The sequence below is a fragment of the Atractosteus spatula genome, chromosome 4, assembly GCF_055471065.1.
Source record: "Atractosteus spatula isolate fAtrSpa1 chromosome 4, fAtrSpa1.hap1, whole genome shotgun sequence".
Taxonomy (NCBI): Eukaryota; Metazoa; Chordata; class Actinopteri; order Semionotiformes; family Lepisosteidae; genus Atractosteus; species Atractosteus spatula.
Genome location: NC_142709.1, coordinates 54,557,674 through 54,580,508, shown reverse-complemented (window position 1 = coordinate 54,580,508; position 22,835 = coordinate 54,557,674). Strand labels below are relative to the sequence as shown.

General features: G+C 45.5%; 4 protein-coding genes across 6 annotated transcripts in view; 2 read left to right on the top strand and 2 right to left on the bottom strand.

Annotated features, from left to right (window-relative positions):
• Positions 1 to 173: 173 nt before the first annotated feature.
• On the top strand, positions 174 to 5,505 carry polr2d (RNA polymerase II subunit D). Its single transcript, XM_088914644.1, has 4 exons — positions 174 to 503; positions 1,264 to 1,444; positions 2,163 to 2,258; positions 3,001 to 5,505. Exons 1-4 carry the CDS (start codon positions 425 to 427, stop codon positions 3,077 to 3,079), a joined length of 435 nt encoding a protein of 144 aa, XP_088770770.1. The 5' UTR covers positions 174 to 424; the 3' UTR covers positions 3,080 to 5,505.
• On the bottom strand, positions 4,216 to 9,555 carry LOC148836599 (dual specificity protein phosphatase 14). Of its 2 annotated transcripts, XM_088914642.1 has the most exons (3): positions 9,435 to 9,555; positions 8,086 to 8,209; positions 4,216 to 6,512 (listed from the first exon to the last, which is right to left on the bottom strand). In XM_088914642.1, the coding sequence occupies exon 3, from the start codon at positions 6,505 to 6,507 to the stop codon at positions 5,992 to 5,994; it is 516 nt and encodes a 171-aa protein (XP_088770768.1). In that variant the 5' UTR covers positions 6,508 to 6,512; positions 8,086 to 8,209; positions 9,435 to 9,555; the 3' UTR covers positions 4,216 to 5,991. The 2 variants fall into 2 exon arrangements, with proteins under 2 accessions (XP_088770768.1, XP_088770769.1); XM_088914643.1 differs by lacking the exon at positions 9,435 to 9,555 and having other exon boundaries at positions 8,086 to 8,264.
• A 1,069-nt stretch (positions 9,556 to 10,624) lies between these two features.
• On the top strand, positions 10,625 to 12,106 carry sft2d3 (SFT2 domain containing 3). Its single transcript, XM_088914639.1, has one exon. The coding sequence runs from the start codon at positions 10,681 to 10,683 to the stop codon at positions 11,347 to 11,349; it is 669 nt and encodes a 222-aa protein (XP_088770765.1). The 5' UTR covers positions 10,625 to 10,680; the 3' UTR covers positions 11,350 to 12,106.
• Positions 12,107 to 12,700: 594 nt separating this feature from the next.
• Positions 12,701 to 22,835, bottom strand: part of wdr33 (WD repeat domain 33) — a 49,581-nt gene continuing 39,446 nt past the window's right edge. The window contains exons 17-23 of one of the 2 annotated variants that reach the window (XM_088914637.1): positions 22,523 to 22,595; positions 18,925 to 19,318; positions 18,257 to 18,370; positions 17,099 to 17,253; positions 16,052 to 16,147; positions 15,644 to 15,850; positions 12,701 to 15,050 (exon numbers count right to left, since the gene is read on the bottom strand). In XM_088914637.1, coding sequence (XP_088770763.1) covers positions 14,821 to 15,050; positions 15,644 to 15,850; positions 16,052 to 16,147; positions 17,099 to 17,253; positions 18,257 to 18,370; positions 18,925 to 19,318; positions 22,523 to 22,595 — 1,269 coding nt within the window. In that variant the 3' untranslated portion in view covers positions 12,701 to 14,820. The remainder of the gene's footprint in view (positions 15,051 to 15,643; positions 15,851 to 16,051; positions 16,148 to 17,098; positions 17,254 to 18,256; positions 18,371 to 18,924; positions 19,319 to 22,522; positions 22,596 to 22,835) is intronic. The other variant, XM_088914638.1, reaches the window with a different exon arrangement.

Here is a 22,835-nt window from a genome sequence, read left to right as displayed (position 1 = left end):
TTATGTGATGTCTGTATTATATAAATGTATGTAGCGTTGCATTAATTGAATCTGCCTTAGCAACACCGTAATTCATCGGATATGCCAATAAAGCTCTTTGAAATGGAAAATTACCTTTTGCAGCCCATGCCGCCTCTTGGTAAGACCTCCAACCGACAGGGGCGCTGTCTTGTGAAGCCCCAATGAGTTTACCCATCATACTTTTGTTTTGTGTTTAGGTGTTCATGACAGGCATGGCGATGCGTGCTGTTGAGTGTACCGGGATAATTACAGCGCTACAGTTGTCTGCATTTTGAGCATATCTCCGTACGCAACCTTTCTGAATTTCGCTGACAATTTGTTTAGATAATTTCTGGTTTACAGATACCCGTTTGTAAGTGGTCGCTGGGGCCTACTCGGGCTGCCCCGGGTCTTGATTCGGACGATGGCGACAGGAGGAGGCTCTGGACCCCCGCAAGTCGGAGATGTGGAGGAGGACGCCTCGCAACTGCTCTTCCCTAAAGGTACCAGCCGCCGCCACGGGGATTCGTGTGCTCTGTGGAGGTGTATACACCGAATTGCTGGTGAAATCAAAAGCACAAAATGGGTCTTAAAGTTAAAAAAAAACTTTTTATGCTTAACATTTTTTAGGGTTAGGGATAGTCCCCGCAGAAGATTAAATGGGATCTTCTGACCTGAACAGTTTTAATGGCCTCACTGCTCCTGGTATAGAGAATACTATAAAATAACACGGTCGTCTGCAGCGGTGGTGCGCATACAGCTGCTGTCCTCCGCCTCCGCATAGTGACCAAACTTGAACTAATCATTAGCTTAATTAGACCTGTTTAAGACATTAAGGATACGAAGAGCACTAGGAAATCTAATGGATTCTGGCCCCTGAGGGCTGCAATTCTTGCTGACCAGAAGTGAAAAGCGATCAAGTGGAGTTAGGCTTACTGACAAAAAAAATAGTATTTACTAAAAACAAGTTAGCCTGCAGTAAGGGTCTGTAACCCTTGTCTTGGAAAGCCACAGTCCTGCGCGTTTTACAAGCCATTAAATTATCCCTGAGGTGAGATTATCCAATTAGTGATTCAGAGCTCAGCTGGAAAGGAACCCAGAAGAGACCCTGGCTCTCTTTGCCAGCATGTGTGTGTACTGTGCATTCAGATATAGGAATATGAGTGTTGTCCAGATAAAACCCGAAACGGATCGGGCCGCTCCGCACCTGGAGTCTTTTTAAGTGTTGCTGCTGGCGTCCCTAACGCACGCCCACCCCCGCAGAGTTCGAGAACGCCGAGACGCTGCTGAACTCGGAGGTGCACATGCTGCTGGAGCACCGCAAGCAGCAGAACGAGAGCGCGGAGGACGAGCAGGAGCTGTCCGAGGTCTTCATGAAGACGCTCAACTACACGGCCCGCTTCAGCCGCTTCAAGAACAGGGAGACCATCGCCAGCGTGCGCAGGTCAGGCCGCGGCCAGCTCTGGCTGGATCAGCTTCCCGCTCTAGGAAGTCACGTTCTTGCCTTTCTTTGTTTTTGGAAAGTTTTCCACTGGAGAGAGATTATGTTCGAGAGCCCTCCTTTTAAAAGTCTTTAAGCGTGAGTTGAAGTGACCAAACCTGAACACTTTACACCAGCCGCAAGGGGAACCTAGAGCAGCAGTCGGGAGACGGAGGGGTGTTTGTAAAAGACAGTGTTCCCGGGAGACCCCCATGGGCTGGCATCAGGACAGCACACAGGGAGGTACAGTAGTTCAGTACAGAAGATGCATGATCCAGCATAGCAGTTAACGGGGTAAGATCTAAGATAAGATCACTTTATTGGCCATATACAATTTCTTGCATTAGGAATTTGTCTTTTCGCACACCCCAGCTTGCTCTCCATGAGACACACAGGCACACAGACAGGGAGAGAAGCTTGGGGTCAGAGCGCAGGGTCAGCCATTTATACGGTGCAGCTGGGGTTAAGGGCCTTGCCCAGGGGCCCAACGGAGCAGGATTCCTCTGCCGACCACGGGATTTCAACCGGCGACCTCCCAGCCACAGGTGCAGATCCTGAGCCACAGTGCCACCGCTCCGCCCAGGGAGAGGGACCAGGAAGTGCTCGGGTTAGCAGTGGGCCGTCTTCACGGCTGCACGTGCTGGTGTGGTCTGATCGTGTCCCGTTTCCTCCCTCGCTGCAGCCTGCTGTTGCAGAAGAAGCTCCACAAGTTCGAGCTGGCCAGCCTGGCCAACCTGTGCCCCGAAGCAGCGGAAGAAGCCAAGGCCCTTATTCCAAGGTCGGTGTGCTGCCACGGCCGCTTCTCGTTGCACGTTTGAGTCTGCTGGCCGCGGCGCCGCATATTTCGCCTCCCAAGACCTGATGTCTGAACACCCGGCTCTTGGAGGTCGATGCTCGGTAGAGGTTCTAAGGCACAGTCTGTGAAGACAGCAATAGAATTGACTCCTTTACAACCCAGCATAAGTATTACATTGGGATCATTGGGAAAGAACTACATTATGGAAGAACAGCTGTTAGTTTTAAGCAGTCTCTCGCCCTCCTTAGACAGATCCCAGTTTTTGGAGAGTCATAATCCAGTATGTCATTGCGAGTGACATTCAGATAATTAGTTTCCAAAGACTTAGAAACTATTGTGGTCAATTGCACAGTTAGGGAGCTCGTGCTTTCGTAGGCTCATCAAAAATGTATTTTTGTTCCACAAAAAGTAAATAAACTTGGTTAAGGGTGAGCTTATAAAGACCTGCTGGCTTCATAATTGAACACTAATACCTAAAATACATTGTTCAGTAGAGATAGAGGCATTGGATTTGAGGAAACAGTACTAGAAGATGACATAACAGGCTCTGCTATGCAGTGGGTCTACTTTCCTAAAAATGGCTAGTTATGGTTTGATTTTTAGACATTGCGCTGGGTTGGATAAAACACTATTGGGATAAGCAGACATGAACATTTATTCTGTAGCTCTAATATGAGTAGAGATTTCTTACTGTCTCTTCCTCTCTGTTTCTCCACAATGGCAGTCTGGAGGGCCGATTTGAAGAGGAGGAACTGCAGCAGATACTGGACGACATTCAGACCAAGAGAAGCTTCCAGTATTGAATGAGACAGGAGAGCGACGAGGCAAATCTTCAGTTGTTGTTCAGACGAAGCCACATTCTCTGACACTTTTAGAAAAGGAGGCAGCTAAAACTGGTGTTCCTTGTCAGAGAGGCAGAAATCAGGACAATGTACTTCTCCTGACATAACTTAGTTTTTACAAGTTTGTTGTGTAAACTGTTATTTTTCTGATTATGTTTTTATTATTTTTGAGAAAAACCTTCTCAACACCATCCAAGTCTTTTACAGGTCCGTAGGCAGCATCTAGAGCAGCCTGGGTGTCATGGTTTGTGCACTTAGGAAGCTCTGAATTGCCAACAAGAGGAATCGGAACCATCAGAAAATCTGCATTTGTGCAACTTTAATGGAAATGTTTATATTCAGTAGTTTTTACTTGATGCTAGAACAAGAAGAACAAGACACTGAGCAGAACATATTCATTCCTTTGGTAAAATATGTTTAACAAATAAAGAAAACCCCATTCAGTTGATTTGTTTTTTAAGTTTTCTGCTGAGACAGGTGAAAATAGATGTATTTTAAAAACATTAAGTCTATTGTTTTAAGTGTGTACCGTTAAAAATAATGGAGACAATGTTTGTCTCTGCAGTGAGACATAATGATTGCTCAACAGGCTCTAGAATTTGCTGTGGAGCTATGAGAAACAGGAGAAAGGGACATTTTGCTGAAAAGTAGGGGGTGTATCCTGATTTCATCAGCTCTCAGAAACTCAGCAAGGCTGGACCTGGTCAGTACTGAGATGAGAGTCCTAATGAATATCAGGATACTGCTGTTAGTGGTGGTGGTATACCTACTCTCTACATTCCAGTCTGGGCTTCCACACTCTGGCTTGCTTAAAGTTCCCCTTAGCTCAATTTGTGAAGCAATTTCTCAATTTGCCATGTGTTTTGCCATGTAGTAAGACTACTGTACATAACCCAAGTGAGTTTTGCATTTCAGTAGTGGATGAAATGGCTTACCTCCTTTGGGATGAAAATAACCGTTTATTATTAAATGTAATTATTCTTTGCTTTTCCTGTCAAGCACAACAATTCTGGGGTAGCTTGTACAAGGTAGCTTGTTTTTCATCTGTGCTCTTGTGTTCTCGCTGTGTTCTTGATAAAGCACATTGGTCAGTATGTGGGTACAGTTTTATTATGAAGGTTATAAGAAATCTTAAACAAGACATTTTCCAATTTAAATAAGCTAGTTTAAAGCTTAACGTTTCATGTTCTCTGTTTCATTAATTCATACAAATCCAAATACAATAATCATCCAGGACTGACGTGACTTGTATATAATGAGTTCACTTTATTTTGTAATAAAATCCTCCTCAATCAGATTTAACATACCTTAATTTTTTAATACAGCAAAATTATCACAAATTGAGATTTTATCATGCAGTAAAGAAACATAGAAGACCTTATAATGTTCCAGGTTCTGTGGCAGTGTACCTGGTGGTGTGCCTTCAAAGGGAAGTGTGATTAGTCAGAACTGTGATAGCTGTACATCCGTTTAGCTAAAGTCTTAATCTAAGAAATTTACATTTAAGCCAACTACATAACTAGTATATGCAAGACACTGAGTATCAATACAAACTTACCATCTTACCACACTTACTACATTTTGCATACGATAGGTTTGTCAGTATGATGGAAGCTGGAATAAGTTAGCACACTGTCACTTGCCATTTCTAGCCTGTTGGGACATATAGTTAAACAGTTAAAAAGTGATTGGCTACCTACAGTCTGGGAGACCACAGGTCCAGGTGTGATGATCTGAGCAGGGCTGCCTAGTCTCAGAAGTCCTGGAATCTCACTTGCTCTTCTCTGGAATTGTGACAACATTGCAGCAGGACTACACATGGGCTTGACAGAATAGCTCTCTTCTGAGATGAGAGTTTGACGTGATGCTCTACTCGCCCAGCTCAAGTTGATCCTCTTTAAACATCCGTTTGATGAGCTGGGATGTCATGGGGCATGTAGGGCTCAGAGACCAGGGAGAAGGAATGTGCTTGTCCAGGCTCTCTTGAGAGGAATAGAACAGAATCCCAAAAGACAGCATTTGTCACCGAGTTTGTCTCACTAATGTACAGTTAATATTGCTTTCAATGTCAGTCACACTTGCTACTAGTCTGTGACTTACTACAAGCCATTGATTGACCTACTGAAATCATCCATACTGAATTCAAATGTTAATCACCATAATGAATTTTTTTGTCATGTCTGAATAAAATGCTGCCAAAAAATGACATTTTTCTGATAACAAAATGAATTAGTTACATTAATAAGTTTCCTTTGAAACATTCTTAATGTTTTTTTACTGCTATGTAAACTTATTCAGTGTTCATGGCTGGTGTATGTGTTGTAGTTATAAGTGATACATTTCTTTTGATGCTCAGTAAATAAAAAATGCTAAAGCAAAAAAAAAAAGACAGACTTTCTAACTAATCTCACTACCATCTAATACTGTTTTTGCACCAGTGGGTTGTTATTATGCTGCCTCAGGTATCTCAGTCTCCCTCCACTTCATTCTCCACTTTTTTACATAGTTCCTGAAATAAATTCACTGGACATTATGCATCAGATTATGTCACAGTGGCTACCTTGGAAAGGTATCCATGGAATTGTTTTTTTCCCATAAATGGAAAAAAACACATTTTCAAAATGATTCCAAAGGAAAATGGTCCCATTTATAGTCCAAAGAGTGTCCAAATCTGGGACTGGGAGACCCCAGGTTTAAACTATCCTTAAAACTTTAGTAGTTGTTTCAGAAAATGTAAAAAATCATTAAAATACAAATAACTCATTTGTAAGAGATAGCCCTGTGGCCTTTGAGGACTGGATTAGGACACCCCTGGGTGTTGGCTCTGCAGAATGAGACACTTGCTTTGAAGGAAGGGAGTGTCCCAGCTTGTATCAAAAGTTCAGGCAGTATCTGGGGCTGCGCTCCTGGTCCTTGGCTTCAGGCAGTACGCCCAGAGGAGAGGCGGCCATTTTGACCGTGTTCCTACCGTACAGCTTCTTCTCGTAGTCCAGCAGCTGCCTCCAGAAGCCAGCGTTGGGGCGGATGTAGGGGCGGCTGCCCCTGACCCACTCGTGGGCCTCGCGCAGGGTCACCCCCTTGTACCTCATGAGGTAGGCCATCACCACGGTGGGGGCGCGGCTCATCCCCGCGGCGCAGTGCACGAGCGTGCTGCCCCCGCGGTTGTTGTGGATGCGCAGCGCCACGCTGTCAAAGTGGTCCCCCAGGCGAGCGTGGGGCAGATCCGACACGGGCACACGCACGCACTCCACCCCCCGGTAGGCGGGGCAGGTGTGGGCCAGCGTGACGTTGACAATGAGGGTGATGCCCTTGGAAGAGACCAGGGCCTGGTTTAGGGCGGCGTCCGCGCTGCTCAGAAACAGGGAGGGCGTGATCTGGGAGACCGACATGGCGCCTGGATCAGAAAATATCAGAAAATAATAACCAGGAGTTCCACATTACCTTCAGCTGTTGTGCCACCATTCTGCGGAGTGCTGATACAGCAGAAACACCATACAATAACATCTGGTGTGCAAGGCCATTAAGGTCAGTATATGATGTGACAGCTCATGCACATTTCCCTGTTTAAACACATAAAACATGAAGGAATGTCACTACACAGACTTTAGCAGCCATAGATCAAGGGACTCAAAGCAGGGGTGAAATAAATTTACACACCATTCACATTTCACAGGTGACTGAGAAATTATGAGTGTCACAAAATCTAGCCAAGACAAGCCTGGCAGCGCCTATTCAATCTCTGCAGACTAAAGAAGTTCAGCGTGCCGTCACACATGCTGACCAACTTCTACAGTACTTCGTACTTCTACGACTGGCGAACACATTTAGCCATGCCCCTCGGACCACACCTACACCATCTACCTCATTATGATTTCTTATTTATTGCACATCTCCAGTCATTGTTTACACGTCTGTATTGTTTACATTCAAACTGTTTACTTGTTTACTTGTACATTGTCTACCGTGTGTTTGTATATTGTCTTGATGCACTGTCTGCACTTTGTGTTTTTACACTTGTTTTAACAATCGAGAGACTTTCTGTAAGTAAGAATTCCATTGTACCAGTACATGTACCGGTTACATATGGCAATAAAGTTCAAGTTCCAGTTCAGGTGCACCACTGAAAGCATCCTAACCAGCTGCATTACTGCCTGGTATGGTAACTGCTCCACCCGAGAGCACAAGGTACTCCAGAGGGTGGAGAAACTGGCTCAAAACACTACCGACTGCGCGCTACCGAACATCGAGGATATCTACTCTGTTAGATGCCTCAGGAAGGCCAGATCTATCCTCAGAGACCCCAGTCACCCTAACACAACTTGTTCTCTCTACTACCATCCAGAAAACAATACCGAAGTTTACAGACCAAGATCACCAGGTTTCGTAACAGCTTCTTCCCCCAGGCAGTAAGACTGCTAAACAGTCAACCACAGCAGACGCCTGCAATTACCCAAACGGCCGCTGGCAAAAAGCAACTTGAACTGATAGGGTGCACCAGCGCCCTCCTGTCACTTTGCACTCTCAGGACACATATGAACAGCGCTAATAGCTCCTATCCTACCATATCTCCTTGTGTTACTTTCGCACAATCTGTAACTGCATTGCAAATTGCAATTGTATGATTTATTGGATCCTAATCTTAACCTAATCCCTATAAACTTCTGTCCTACTTTTCTATCCCTCTTAACCAGCTCGCGGGTGATGCATTTCATTGCTGACAACACCGCTGTGTGCTGTACTATTCGTGCATTGATAAATAAACCTTCATTGACTGATTGACTGAAATCTCTGAAGAGAAGATCTACGAACGTTTTGAAACAGAAAATCGGGAAGTTTTGGAATTTAGCACTTTGCTTTAAACACAACACAAGGTTTATCCAACAACAACATGCACGTGCCCTGCAAAATTAGCATGTGGTTTCCACAGATGTGCTCTCAAGTGTGTGTGCTAGAAACCAGTGACTCACCTGGGTCCTTCAGTGGTGTACTCCGGAGTGGGCCCAGACCAAATCCTTCCTCGCCTTCTCTTGTTTCAGCAGTCAGTCTGAACTCTGTCGCCTTCGTCTGTTCTTGTGCCCAGAGCCCACCTGCCTTGTAAGGGGCAGGCGGGTCACAAATCAGACAACCTTCCAAAAAAGGCTTCAGGGGCAAAGCACCAATGAGGCACAGGGATAATTATAGACCAGCCGGGTGTCTAAAGAATTGCTTTCTCTCTCCATCGGCGGCCCCTATACACACGACAAGCCTACCCTTGCAAGATTACCACCAGAGGGAAAACAGGCCTCCGATCAATAGATTCACACTCGTGTATCACCAGCGTGTGTGCATTTGCATCATTCTGGGACATTGACGCCCTTTTATGACAATATTGTGTTTTTGTATTTTTATTACACTTTACTGCGCTTGTAGAAGGGTGGAAACAGACAACGTACTTGTATGCGGGCGGTATACGTATGTCTTGTCTGATTACTGAAATGAACAACTGCCCTTATTTTTAGGTCCAGACAAATGTGTATACCATTACAGGGAGAGTCGCATTCAGTAACGGGGTCTGCTTCCACCACTGAAGCAGGCGAAAACTCGCACAGCTGGTAAGGATTGTATTCTATCTCCTAGGATTTGTATTTCGCCTCAACTCCAGCCGCTCTTTCAGCTGGAAAACTGGAAAACTGGAATGTGCTTTACCTCCACAATGACCTCTGGAACTGTAATAACCGATTTATTATTCTATTTTTCAAGCGTTTACTCAAGCAAGTAATATGGTTTCATATCATTGTAGTCAATTCCGAAAACTAAGAATAAAATAAGCGAGACTCAGCGGCATGTGCAAAAGGAATTGCTCGGCAGAACTATAAATCTACGCAATGTCATTGATAAATCTGAAGTATTTTCCGTTGTTTTATTCTTTCCGGTGGATTTTCTCTATTTTTATTCTTATAGCTCTTGATCTAAAATGGTATAAATATTTTGTCTCCTGCGAATCCTCTGAACTCCCGGTACAAAATAACGTCGATAGATAACCTAGATCGAAAACCACTTTCTGTCGTCTTCATTGTGTTAAACCCAAATCCATACAACCTGGATGGCTTAGAGGTAATGATAATAATATGATACTGCTTAAAATAAAAATGAAAACATTATATAACCGAAACAATACGCAGTTATAATATACGAAACTGAAGCTCGTAATGATATCGACGCTCTAAACTAGACTAGAGGAACTGATACTAATTTAAATGAATGAATTAAAAAGTCTTATCAATAATTAACAGTAAATATTATTTTCATGAAAACACCAGATCACTGACATGTTTACCTTTTCGTAAATTGTAATTCCACTGCACGTCTTCTAGTTATGTAATTTGTTTAGCTAAACCTCGCCTTTCCGCTGCTTTCCACACTCCTTACCGGTTTGATGGCCTCTACACGTCGCTTCTAAATGGAAACAAATCAAGGCGTAAACTACAGGAATTACAACCACGCGATTATGATGATATATTCGTCAACAAAAGTTTCCACCGATCAGATAATCTAAACATCTCATCAGCATTACGTGCTGTACTTTCAAAGAGACGCAAACCAGTAATGGCCATAACAACAAAATAAAAACCAGTAATAGGCAATATGCAATACTCAAAATACTGGCAGGGTATAGAAACACAATAAACATTTAAATAGCATCGATTTAAATGATTCATTTAACAATTATCGTTCAGTCTATGCGCTTTAAATTAAAGTTTAATTCAGAAGCAAGGTGAAAAGTGAAATTGGGATCAACAATAGCAACACTATTTTCATCTCTTTACCCCAAGGGACCCCAATCTGTCCTACTGGGCCAGTCTTTCTTCACGTTTCCAGTACAGTTTACATCCTAAAGATTTGGATAAACTCGTTATTGGCTTAACCGAACCAGCTTCTTCCAGGTCGCCATATTTTATTTACTGAACTCTACGGAGATTATGTCTTGAGAAGTGAAGGAGAACAAAAAAATTGCGGGTATATAAACACCGGAGAATAATGGACAAAGGAGACGCAAAAAGATTCTATTTGTCAATATAGAACACAAAAAATTGACTAAAGAAATACTTTAACAACACCTGGAAAACCTCCAGACACACCAGGATGAAACCTGGCGACCCACTCCATCGTCTTGCCTCATCTCACATATACTTCTCATCACAGTCCTGCTGTCCTCATTCTCCACGCACACCTGAAGAGACTCCACGGCCGAAACAGTTCTTTCAGCTTGTAATTTCAAACCCCCGTTTGTTCCTTGGCTGTCATAGCATCGGTATGTATGTGCTAGAGAAGAGCACAATCAAGGACCCATGTGAGCTGTATACCAAGAACAATCACAAAAATAACTTCACGTGTGTGTCCGATCACATCTCGGACAGCTATCTGACGCCTCTTTAACTCTACCTCCTCCACACGGCTCAAGGTTGCAGTTACATGTAGTCACATGTGAGCACGCATTTCAGTGACGATGAGCTGCTTCCTGTCTTCCCGGGTCATACACGGGGTGTCGGGATGAGCTAGCTGGATGAACACCTGCGAGAGTCATGGCCGATTTGAACAGACAGCTGCAGGAGTATTTGGCTCAGTCCAAAAGCGGCGCAAAGGCAGGATCGCAGCCGAGCTCAAGTACTTCCATCGATATCGGCGAGACGAGCTCAGTAAACGGAAGCTGGTTCGGTCGCTGGTCTAGCCCTTTCTCGGGGACTGCCAACAACAGTGCGGGCCAAGGGTCGAGCAGCGGCGTTTCCTGGCCATGGTCCTCCGAGCCAGATGCCTGCCTGCCCGGCATGAGCCGCTCGCAGAGGCTGGTCGCCTTCGGAGTCTGCATTGCGATTTCTGTGCTGTGCTTCGGATTGTCCGCTCTGTACGCCCCGTTGCTGCTGCTCAAGGCCCGCAAGTTCGCTCTGCTCTGGTCCCTCGGATCCGTTTTTGCTCTGTTGGGGGCAGCGATACTGCGGGGACCCAGCAAACTTCTCACGACCCCGTCCCCCGGTGCTGCCGTGTACCTGTGCTCTCTCACGGGCACTCTGTACGCGGCGCTCAGTCTCCACAGCACGGCGCTCACCGCGCTCGGGGCTGTGGTGCAGGTCGCCGCCATAGCTGGGTACATTATTGCCCTGCTCCCAGGAGGGACCGCAGGGATGAAGTTCCTGGGTAGCATGGCAGCGTCAGCCATCAAGCGAACTGTTTCAGCGAAGACCATGCCCATCTGACTCCTGACAGCAGACTGGAAGGCACAGATGCTGGGGACAAATCGTACACCCGACAGAACAATCTTTTAATGAAAAAATTGCCAAATGAGATGTAGAACAGTCTCCCTGGATTCTTGAACTAGGCTTTCAAGCATACGGTATTGTGCTTTGTTCCACTACTTGTGAATCGGGTATTAAAATGGTTAAATGAGGCACTTTCCTAGGCGACATCAAAGCGCCCCTCAGTAAGGATATAGGATCTTCTTCGGTGAAGGAACGAATATGCTGTGGCAATTGTGGATGATTAGAAAAGCTGGGATGGATAAAAGCAGCTTTTCTCACAGCAAAAAGAAATCCAACTCGGATCCAGGTGAAGCAAACAGCCCAAGTACGGGCCGTTCACTGACAGCTTATGGAGTGTTTGATTAACATGTTGTGAGTGATGGAGATCTGTGAATTTTTTAATCACAGTAGGGACACAGCTTCATCCCAGCTAGGCCTGTTGTCTTTAGCATGGACCATGAAAACTGGGTTTAGAACTGAATTATTGAACAAGAGACCAAATGTAACTGCTTATTTTGCCCAAAACAATTGTATTAACCACTGTGTGTTTTATTTTTGTCACTCTTCAGTTCAGATTGTCTTTTGTGGACCCGTTTTACTGTCTTGTTGCCAGCTAGTGGCTCACTTGTGTGAAAAGCTTACAATTTTATGCAATTGTTCATTCCTTATCAACTAAAATAAACTATAAATGTAAAAATATCTTCCAGTGTCCAAACACCGAGAGCTCAGGATTTGTTGTTTTACCTACAAAGAGTAATTTACTTAAACAGTTATAAAAACCCACACCAGCTGATTCTGTGTTATGAAGAACTGACTGGGAGCTCTCTAGTCTACCTGCAAGTGTAAACAAAGCAGTCTTGTGTGCCATTCACCTCTTCTCAAGCATACCTGGAACTGGCACACCTCACACTGTAGCCTTGACTTGGTGGCACCTGCGAACTGAGAGCAGGAATACAAAACACAGCTCATGCTGTGAAAGGTGGCACTCTGGCTTCTTTCAAGAAACAGCAGGATTAGATCCCTGGATCCATTACCTGCTCGATAGGCCAAAAGGCCTTCTCTTTGTACCCTTTCTTAAGTTCTCATTAGTTATTTGCATTCACCCTGCACTGTGAAGCCTCACACTCCCACTCCTACTTTTCCAGTGCCTACGGGGTACCCTGATCAATATTCCTTAAAACGGGCAAGTCTACTTTCTAATGCAATTATAGTATAAATTCAAATGGATAATAGGAAATGCTACCACAGCACCCAGAAAGTGCTGACATTCAGAGAGCAAAAAGGAAAATAAAGAAGCATGAAACGAGAAGTTTTTTGGTAAATTTTGCACAAATTTCTATTGCAGTTTCATACAAAAAAATGACAAAACAATATGACAATTCCTTGACAAACTATACATTTACAAAGAAACTCACCTCTCTGTATCTCTGAAAGGCGCCTGGTAATGTTAGAGTTCAGTATACAGATTTTTTTTCTCCCATTTTTAAGATGTTTTTTAAAAAAATCAAGGAAAATAAGGATTTCTGTAAAGAAAAATCAGAAATGGGACCCCTCCATTTTGTATCAGAATGTACTCACCTGAGAAAAAAAGAACACTGTACAGTTAGCAACATTAAATTCTTTGAATCAGTGAGAACATCTCTGGACTGGTGTTCCAAACCACCTGATCCTTCAACACTGGGATTTTACACACACCTTTGTCAGGAGGCATATTTCTCCTCTTTGAAACCAAGATTCACAATTAGGGTCTCCATTAGTTAGATCCTTCCTGTATATCATTTACACCTTAGATCCCAATGGCTCTGCCCTAGAAAGAAAACGCGAATAACTGCAGGCATCAAAGGAGTTTGTTCAGTTCATAAAACTGGGAGTGTGACAAAACATCTTGGGGCATATTTTGTTAGGGGGCTGGACATCTTGGGGGACCGAAAGTGGTTACAATTTTGTTAGCTGAAAGTGTCAAGTGTAGAAATTTAAAAGGATACATTTTAACATCAGGTTTGCAGGCCTGAATTCATGCACAGCCTTTCAGCAAGTGCCAATGTAGAAAAACAGATTACTAAAGTTAAGAAAATAAATTTCCCCTGGTGTCATTACTCCATTCCAGTTCTGCTATTTTTGAACATGTGCCTATCTTATCTTTCCACATATGCAAAAGACTGCACAATGGACTTCACATTTTCTGTCATGTTGAATCTTCCCTGTTTTCTGATGACACTAGGCATGAGATTTGTCTCCGCATTGTAATTCTGGCACAAAAAATGTATCTCGATTTGTATTTAAAAAACACACTAGAAGATAGCATTTTCTCCATCACATAGCATTGTTAAAATCTTTGATATGAAAAATGTCAAAAACTAGTACTAAAATGAAATGTATTTGTACTGCCTATAACAGATGGTATGATGAAATGGCCACCTCCACAATCATTTTATATTTATTTTGGTTCTTGATCCAAACTATTATATACCACACTCCAGAAGGATTCCCCCCCCCAAAGTTGTTTCCTCACATCCAGGGGTTTGTGACATACTAAGCCTGGCTTAACCTGACATGATTCAACAGAAAACAGCTGAAAGAGGCAGAGCAGAGACTGTGAGCAGCCTTTAAGGCTGCTGCCGCTGCCTCAGACACAGGGAGAGCCCACACAAGAAACAGGGCTTCAATGCTTGAATATCTCGTTCCTGTACCAAATTTTGTACACCGTAGTTTTGAGACATTTCAAAACAAAAACGAGGGACATAAGTGTTAATTGACGTCACGTCAGCGGGAATAACTTAATCAAGCTGGGACAAGCTGAGTCAGTGACCTAATCAAGCTGGGACTGCTAGGTCGTCCAAGAGGTGTGTGTGCTTATAAGTGAAGGAGGATCGGGAGGGGTTTCAAAAAGGGTGAAACAGTGAAATGTGTAGAAAAAAAAAGCCACCTGGGAAATCCTTTGGGAGAACAAGAAACGCCCGCTGTGTAAAAATACAGTGTGAACATCAGAGGCAGTGGAAAGGCTGCATGGAAGAAGCCTGATGCTTATTAAATGGACCTTTTCCAGTTACAGGTACTGCAAACTATGGGATACCGAAGGAGCCGGGATGGGCTACCATGACAGAAGAAAACCGAGCACATGTACAAACTCATTTATATACACACAGGGAGATTCTGCTTTGAGTCCAGCTGATGATGTGATGGTGCCAATGGAAATGGCAGAATTGACTCCTTTGGGTTTAGCAGCCTGGCCCCCCTGTAGGCCCCAAAGCCAAGAGGTTCTTTGTGGAAATGACAGGCAACCGCCTTCCTTCGCCAGCATCCGGCCTCTGCTGCCGACACGCCCTCGGCTTGGTGTCCGTCTGTCCCGCTGCCCCCCCGTGTTGCCCAGTTCGAGGCTCACATGTCCTCTCATCATGTCTCTCTCCTCCTGCAGCAGTCCTCCCTGTCCTACCGGCCCCGGCTTCCTCGCGAGGGGCCGCGTGACGAGCCTCTTCGCGAGCTGTTCACATTCCCTCCTCCTCCTCCTCCACCACCGCCGCTGCCGCCGCCGCCCCCGCGACCCCAGCCTCCTCTCGCCCCCCGGGCCGAGCCCCCATAGCTGCTCTCCTCTCGGTGCGGGTCTCCATCCTGTGAGCCGGAGCGCCCGAGCTTCAGCCCTCGCTGAGAAGAGCTGCGTCCTGCGTCACGAACACAGAGCTCTTAAACACCTGCACGTGCACGGCTCCCGCCAGCCGACTGAGTCACAACATCAAGTCTTACTGTAATTCAGCAAACAAGAAACTTTACCAGACGCACGGATAACAATCATTTTGCTACTGCCAGAATAACTGAGCACAAGTAGCAAAATCTTTAAAACCTCCATTAAAGACACGGAGAGAGCTGCCCTTTGAACATCAGTGTGAAAGTGTGACATTAATGGATACTCTCGCACTGCAGGCATTCACGACGCGTCTGCTGCTTTGCGTGATTCTGGGACTGTAGCAATCCATCAGCTACTGTTGAACAATTGTGCATGATGAATCAATTGGACTCCTTTTATAGGTCGCATTCTCATTTCCTTATCAAGGTCCATGATAACTTGCTATTTCCACAATTAAAATTGAAAAATGCTGTTTTTGTAAAGAAAGAAACAGGCATTAGTAAGTCAATGGCTATCACATTGCGTGATGACGTAGGTTTTGATGACCTACACTTAACTATCTCAGGAGAAAGAGACTCTACCTGTGTTTGGGGGTCGGCTGTTGCCATGGCTAGCACATGGCTCTCTTACCTGGGCCTCGATCGTCAGGGCCACTCACTGGCGAGTCTCTCTCACGGGGGTCTCCTGTGCCCGGCCCGTCGTGCCAGGGCCTCTTGCGGGGTGGCAGCGACGCCATGTCCATGCCCTGCAGTGAAGAAGAGCGCTCCCTGCTGGCAGGGGACGGGCTGTCGCGAGAGGGGTGATCCGGCCGTGGCCCGTCTCTGAAGTGTTCGTGGCCTGTGGGCACAAAGTACACGTGAAAACTGGGCTGATCGATGCTTCAAAACATCAGGCTGCCCACGGCCCCTGCTCGTCAGTTCCCATTTCTTTATACGCTTGTGTTAATGTGACGTTTCAGTGTTGGCTCAGGAAATGATTGTGTGACTGCACCACAGCAAGCAAGCAGCACTCAACCACACCCAGCACAGCCCCTCTTACCCTGGTCTCGCCCTCCTTCCCAGTTCTCTGGCTTTCGTCCTCCATCATAGTGAGGCGGGATGTCATCTGGGGTGGGCAGCAGCCCCTTCCGTCCCCCTGTAAACGACAACAATTAGCTCAGAAAGAAAACGAATTGCAATCAGTTCAATGACATGATCCATACTGCAAAATGAAATAAAACAACAACCTTTCCTTATAAATCTGTGAGAAGTACTGTATGCAGCATAAATGACTTGCTATACTTCCATAATTTCACCAGGGGCTCACTATGATTTAAAATACTCCAGCCCATCTATGAGCACAGAACGAGCTTGCTAAAAAATTAGTTGTAACCACATGGAGCATCAAAGGAAACATCTACACTTATAACTGTAACAACATTATCAGGAAAATGACTCCTTTTTTGTAGCTTTTTTGACAGACGTGACAGGTGAATTCATTCTGCCTATCCCCAACAGACAGCGTACAGCTGGAATGTTACAAATTGCACAGCTTTTCTCTTGACACGTTACCCTGGTTTTCACCAGGCTTCACATTCAGCAGGTTACAACCTCATCGTCTGTGTGCAATTAAAACTCACAGTAATGTGGCGATTTCTTGTTTATGCAACAAGGCACTTGACTTGTTTCATAATCATGAATGATCAATTAAGAAAAATGACACCAAAAACATCTAATCCCTAATATATCACTCTAATACATGCGTAAGTAGAGTGACAAGTTTTTCATGCTATATTATGGGTATTACTGGAGTGCGCAGCTTCTTGAATGTAGCATCACTGCAGGATAAAACTGAGTATCCCCATCGTTATATACCTCTAAACATTGAGACATTTTTTATAATTCTAAATCCCTGCAAAGCTTGCTCCAAAATGACAGAAAGAGCTTACAATGCTGGACGTTAAAACTAGTCAGGAAATGGACTGGTCAAGGTTAATATTTCCCGTTTTAAATGAATGAAACGGAGTGCTCTGTTGCTAATCCAGAATAAAGGGAGCTGGGAATAAAGAGACATTGTGGGCAGGGAGTAACAGTGGCGTCCTCTTACCCGCTCTGGGTGTCCCACGATTCCTCCCTCTTCTTCCAGCGTCCCAGGCCCTGCCCTTTTCCTCTGGTTGATCAAAACTCTCGTCGCCCCCGAAGTCCTCCGAGAAACCCCGGCCTCCTCGAGTGTCGCTCCGGGAAGGACCGCCCCTCCGGAACCTGTCACGAGGACACGGCTGAGTCAGCTTGCCTGGCCAGCAACCTACTCCATCACAACTCCTGCTTGTACTGTCCTGTGATATACCCAGACAGCCTCGCCTACAACAGGCTCCATGATCAGTATGAGCCACAAGAAAACTGGCTTTACATGAAGGCTACCTGTATATACACATCAAATAATATATCTGCAAAACTGCTCAACAGACAGTGAGAAGCATGCTAAACTGCATTGTTTCATTTTTTCTGGTGAAGACTATCCTTTAGGAGCCTCTAGATAGAGTGCTTATCCACGATCTGATGTAAAATCCTGAGACTTAGCAGAACACAGGACTTCCAGCAACAAGCTGATCTGTTACTCTCTACTGTAGAATGTCTTACAGTTATGAGCTTCAGCTGAACACCTACAGTTATGAACTTAAGATGGGAAACGAACAGAAAATTCAACAGCTTTTAGCGCTCTACACAGATCTTTGCAGAAAGGCAACAAATGTGCTGCCTCATCTTCTGGATTCAATCCCTGTCTGGAAAGCCTCTTGTGTCAAGTTAATGTGGGTTTTGTCCCTATGTGCCTGAGTCCAATGACCTGGCTTCCTGTCCAGGATGCAGTCCAAACTTATGACTTTTGTGTCCAGAACAGGTTCTGTGTTGCTGCAATCCTTTCCAGAAACACATGGCTTTCAGGTTTTAAGAGATTTAGTTCCTCTCAGGAGGTCCCCTCATAGTTATTACTAATATAGTTATTGTCTCCTTATAAACATTCAAAAATGTGTTTTGATAAAAAAAAATAACCAAGGCCTCTCTTATGTATTTTAATATAAGCAGATTAGTTTTAAAAAAAAAGATGTGCTCAGCCTATATCAATTAAATGGGTTCACTTGAAGCCTCAAAACACAAAAACACACCACCTGAAATTTTTGCATTATGTCAAAGGAAAGGGAGAATTCAGAAAGACAAAGGGTCCAATTTCTCCCAGTCCTGCTACGAGCTTAAACGCATGACTCACGATTCCTCGGGCTGCTCGTGGTCGAAGTCCTGGCTGTGCCGGCCGTGGAGGGGACGCCTCTGGTCACGCTGCCTCTGCTCGAAGTTTTCTCCGGAGACATCATAGCTCTCAAACCTGCACAGAGACCGCAGGGAGCTGGTCAGGACCGGTCAGGACAGGGGATTCACTCAGCCATCACAGCAGCCTGTGTGCTGCTAATCAGCACTCAGACTCCTTAGTTTAAACAGCTGCAGAACGTCACCAGAAAATATAAGAAGGTACTTATATCTGCAATTAAAAAGCTTTTTGAAAATGTTACAGGAAAATAAAAAAATATTTTGTATTTCAAACGCAGTTTTATTTTTGCAATTTGATGCTTTGGGGGGGGGGGGGGAAGTCCAAAGACATACTGGTAGGTTAACACGCTTCTGGGAAGATTGGCCCTGGTGTGAGTGAGCGTCTGTGTGTCTGCCCTACGATGGATTGGCGTCCTGTGTGGGGTTTACCCTGCCTTGTACCCGTTGCTCCCCTGTGACCCTGAATTGGAAGTGGTTAGGAAATAGATGGAGAGATGGATAGACACGCCATCCATGCTAGGGCCATGAACAAGTGTGAAATAAGAAGGAAACACATGTGGATGAGGCTCCTCAGGGCTCCTGCTACTGCTCACAGCAGTCCCAGCAACGCACCGGTCTTCTCTTCTCCCCCTGAAGCGGGCGTCATCGCCATCCCGGGGGAGGAACCTCTCCTCTGACGTCCGACGGCCCTCCCAGCTGCCAGAGGGGCCCCCTCTGCCGTGGGCCCGGCTGTCCCCCTCACGGAACTCCTGGTTCTGGCCACGCTGCTGCTGCTGCTGCTGCTGCTGCTGTTGCTGCTGCTGCTGCTGCTGCTGCCTCCAGCCGTCCTCCCCCCTGGGGTGGAACCGGTCCTCTGGGCCCTCAAAGTCTGGAGGAGCGCCTCGGAGCCCGTCTCGGGAGTCCCCCCAGAAAGGCCCCCCTCTTTCTAAAGCTTGGTCTGGAACTCCGGCACCCTGCCGCTCCAGAGGGGGACCCATGTGGTGGTTGGGGGGCCCACGGGAGTCTCCTGACAACGAGACGGAAGCGGATGAGCGACCTGTCCGACAGCGTCTCGGGCGTTAACCTCTATAGTGAGAAGCCGGGCAGCACTGCTCCCCAACTGCAGCTGGAGAACTAAGCATAAGGACCTCACCTACAGCTACTGCCATTAAACCAGCCCTGTGTCGCAGACACAGAGTATGAGCTCCTTAAAACCTCAAATCATAACGCTCTGTTTACAAAACTGCTTAACAAAAGCAGACATACAACTGTGCAAAGAATCACAAACTTGAAAGATTCTTGTCTCCCCATCTCTTTAATATTTTCCCCTACTATTTTCAATTATTTGCTGTTGTTTGGCATGCTGATGTACATCTGGGACCTAAATATTCTTTAGAAAAGTTTCTTTTTGTATGGAACTTCAGAAACTTGACTGTTATGCTCTGTACTCAGGGGTGATCTGACAGTTTTAGCTTTTTGCTGCTCTCTTACTTTGTCTTATCTATAATACTCATATGTGTTTTTGGAGTTTAATGGGGTAGAAGGAGACCTTCTTGTAGTTTTCTTAAGTTTCCATTTTACTCTTACACTAGCGAGAAATACAGATTGTACTGTTATCTGTGCTAAACGGCTTATAGATGGTCTGAGTCAAAGCCCAAACGCAAGTTGTGAAATTTGTGATTTGAGTCCTACAAATCTGCCATCAGGGGATATGCTCAAGCAGAAGGCCTCATAAAAAGGGAAAAGGCTAACCCTACATTTAAAACATTTAGCATCTTAAATCCCTATTGCACCCTATGGGGCATAATACAGTTCATTCTAATAAAGTTGGAAAATCCCAAAGAGAAAACCTTGGCTGATTTTGTTAAAAGAGCATCCACTGAAAAAGGCACTTCCAAACTCAATTGCACTACTAGGCCAGGAGAGGTTAGTTCTGAAATTATTAATGAACCCATTATTAATGGGGCACAGACACTGTAAAATATCATTAAAATGGTTTCATAAAAAGCCACACCATTTGTCTCCATAACCATTTATAATCATCTTGGCCTTTCATAAGACAAAATACAACAATGGAGAGTAAGATACACCAACTGGACTGAAGATTGCAAACTCCTAGACAAATGGATTCTCTCAGTGGGAAGCAATGCAATTGAAATTGGGTGGAACAGCAAGAGACAGACTTCCATCACCGTCCCTCGCTGGGACAAGATCCCCAGATCTCAGCCTTCTTGAAAACAGGGAGACCCACTGGAATACACAGATCACCCCCACACTCCACCACCCTCATCACGGCCTGGGAGAAATTGAACCCCTGGGGGTGGGTCTGAGCTGTAAATGTTTCAAAGACCTGGAGTACAGTCGACTCACAACTTTCGCAGTGGTTAGGGATTTTTGATTCGCGTATGGTCAGATTTTACCCTATAACCGTTATATAACCCCCTATTAACCCCTGGCATTAATACAAGATATAAAATATCAGTAGAAAAAAAGTTAATGAAAGTATTTAAGATGACTATAGGCTCACTAACTTGCTCTCGTAGGAATGCTTAACACAAGTTTCAGAGAATAAAGCATTTTTCCCCACAAAAAACTGCGGCTGCGTAAGTTGAGAGCATGCAAGTTGCGAGTCTACTGTACATGCCATGTCCTGTTCTTGCTGACCTTGCTGCTTGCAGAGGTTCAATGTGGTATTTGGGTCGTAGTATTGGCCAGCAAGCACATGAAAACAGGAAAAGTCTTCCCCGTGTGCACTGTGTGGAGTGATTACTTTGTGATCACAACCCTGGTTGCCTGAAACAGCAATACAGAACCTGCAGGGGGGGTGGGGGGTGGGAGGGCTCCAGTTTTGGCAGGGCCCACTGTGCACTTCCATGAGAGCTGCTCCAGCCAGACCCCCAGAAGCAACCCGGAACCACAAAACAGGGGCACCGGTGTGACTGTAGCAGCTGTCATGGAGAACCCTTAGTGATGGGTGGTTAAACTGTAAGATTACCCATTAGGTGATGTGTGGGCTTCGCAGTTGAAAAGGAAGCAGCAAAAGGTGATACATAAACTACGGACAGTGTACGATAGACCGCCATTGGAAGACACCCCTGTCATGTGGAGCCACGGACCCCCACACTGAGCAGTGCAGCACCATTTCCCAGCTGTGCCTCCCCTCAATTAACGTCATAGCCACAAACCGAACACCTCCTTTCTCTGAACCCCCAGAAACCCCTTGTGGATCAAGACCCACAACACTCCAGGGTTCTGTCCCATCCAGTCTCAAAAGCTCTGGGAGCGAGCGAAGAGGCAAAGTGGAGAACTAGAGTGTTAACACAGCCTTAGTGATTGAACAGAGACGTTGCGTTGGACTGTTGACTTCATGTCAGTGGATCATTATCCTTCAGCATCACAAGGAACAGCCCACTCCATCTTAAAAAAACCCCACTGGAACAGAAAACGTGAATCGGATCACATCCTGTCTCAGAACTGATCACGTTTAACACAAATATTCTGGAAAGTGAATTAACACAGCCAAAGCACTATTTGTTTGAAACCCGGCTGGATGGACAAAAGGCCTGGAGTGTTGACCTTCGACACAGAGGCGCCTTGAGGTACCCACTCCCTGGGGGTACCTGGGAGTCCTGGGGTGCCAGGCCCTGGATGCCAGTGATCACCCATTCCTTGGTGGGGCTGGAACATCATCACACTTTGGACAGGGCTGGGTGCTCTGACCATGTGGCCAGGGCAAGGACCCAGCAGCCCATCACCTGTCAATCAAACAGACCACTGCAGCGTCACTCCCTGCACACCTTCCCCTCCAGCCTCCCTAAGAACCTGGGCCACCTGCAACTTAAGGAGGATGGCCAAAGCGGGGAACGCTGGAAGAGAGAGGGCGATTTGACATGAGGAATCATGTTTTCTTCAGGTGACTGCCATGCCCATTCACTATCCCTGCCCACAGCTGACTGCCCAGCCTGGGCACCTCGTGGAGGCACTGAGACAGGGTGGAGGCCATACCTGACTCAGGGACCTTCTTAAGAAGAGAGTGTGAAATCATAGGATAAGGAAAACAACCACAGAGGAAGATGTGAACAGGTGACAGCTGTGCCTACCAAATATCTATTTCGGGATGTATTATGGTCTTAATGTGCAGCATAAGCATACACTTGCCTACAGTCTCAGCCCATTACTGTCCGGAATGACACACATGTAAGAGTGGGAAGACTTTAACAAGTCCTACTACCTTTCCCATTGGGGCCCGGACCTTGTTGCACCATCCCAGACATCAATGGAGGCGGCCCTTGATTCTGTGCCCCCTAAAAAACAAAACATCAAATTTACTCTTTCTTGTCCCTGAGGAGGGTTTCAGAGTAACTGAGCAACACATTTAAAGTAAAAACACGATAGTGCCCCGTGGGCAATACTAGTTCTGAAGCTGCCAGTGCAAATCTGTGTCATTACAGATATCAGGTGAAGAAGGTATACAAGACCTTTACAAATATAACTGAGATCCTGACACCTTGGATACATGAATGCACTTCAAAACAAGTGAACCT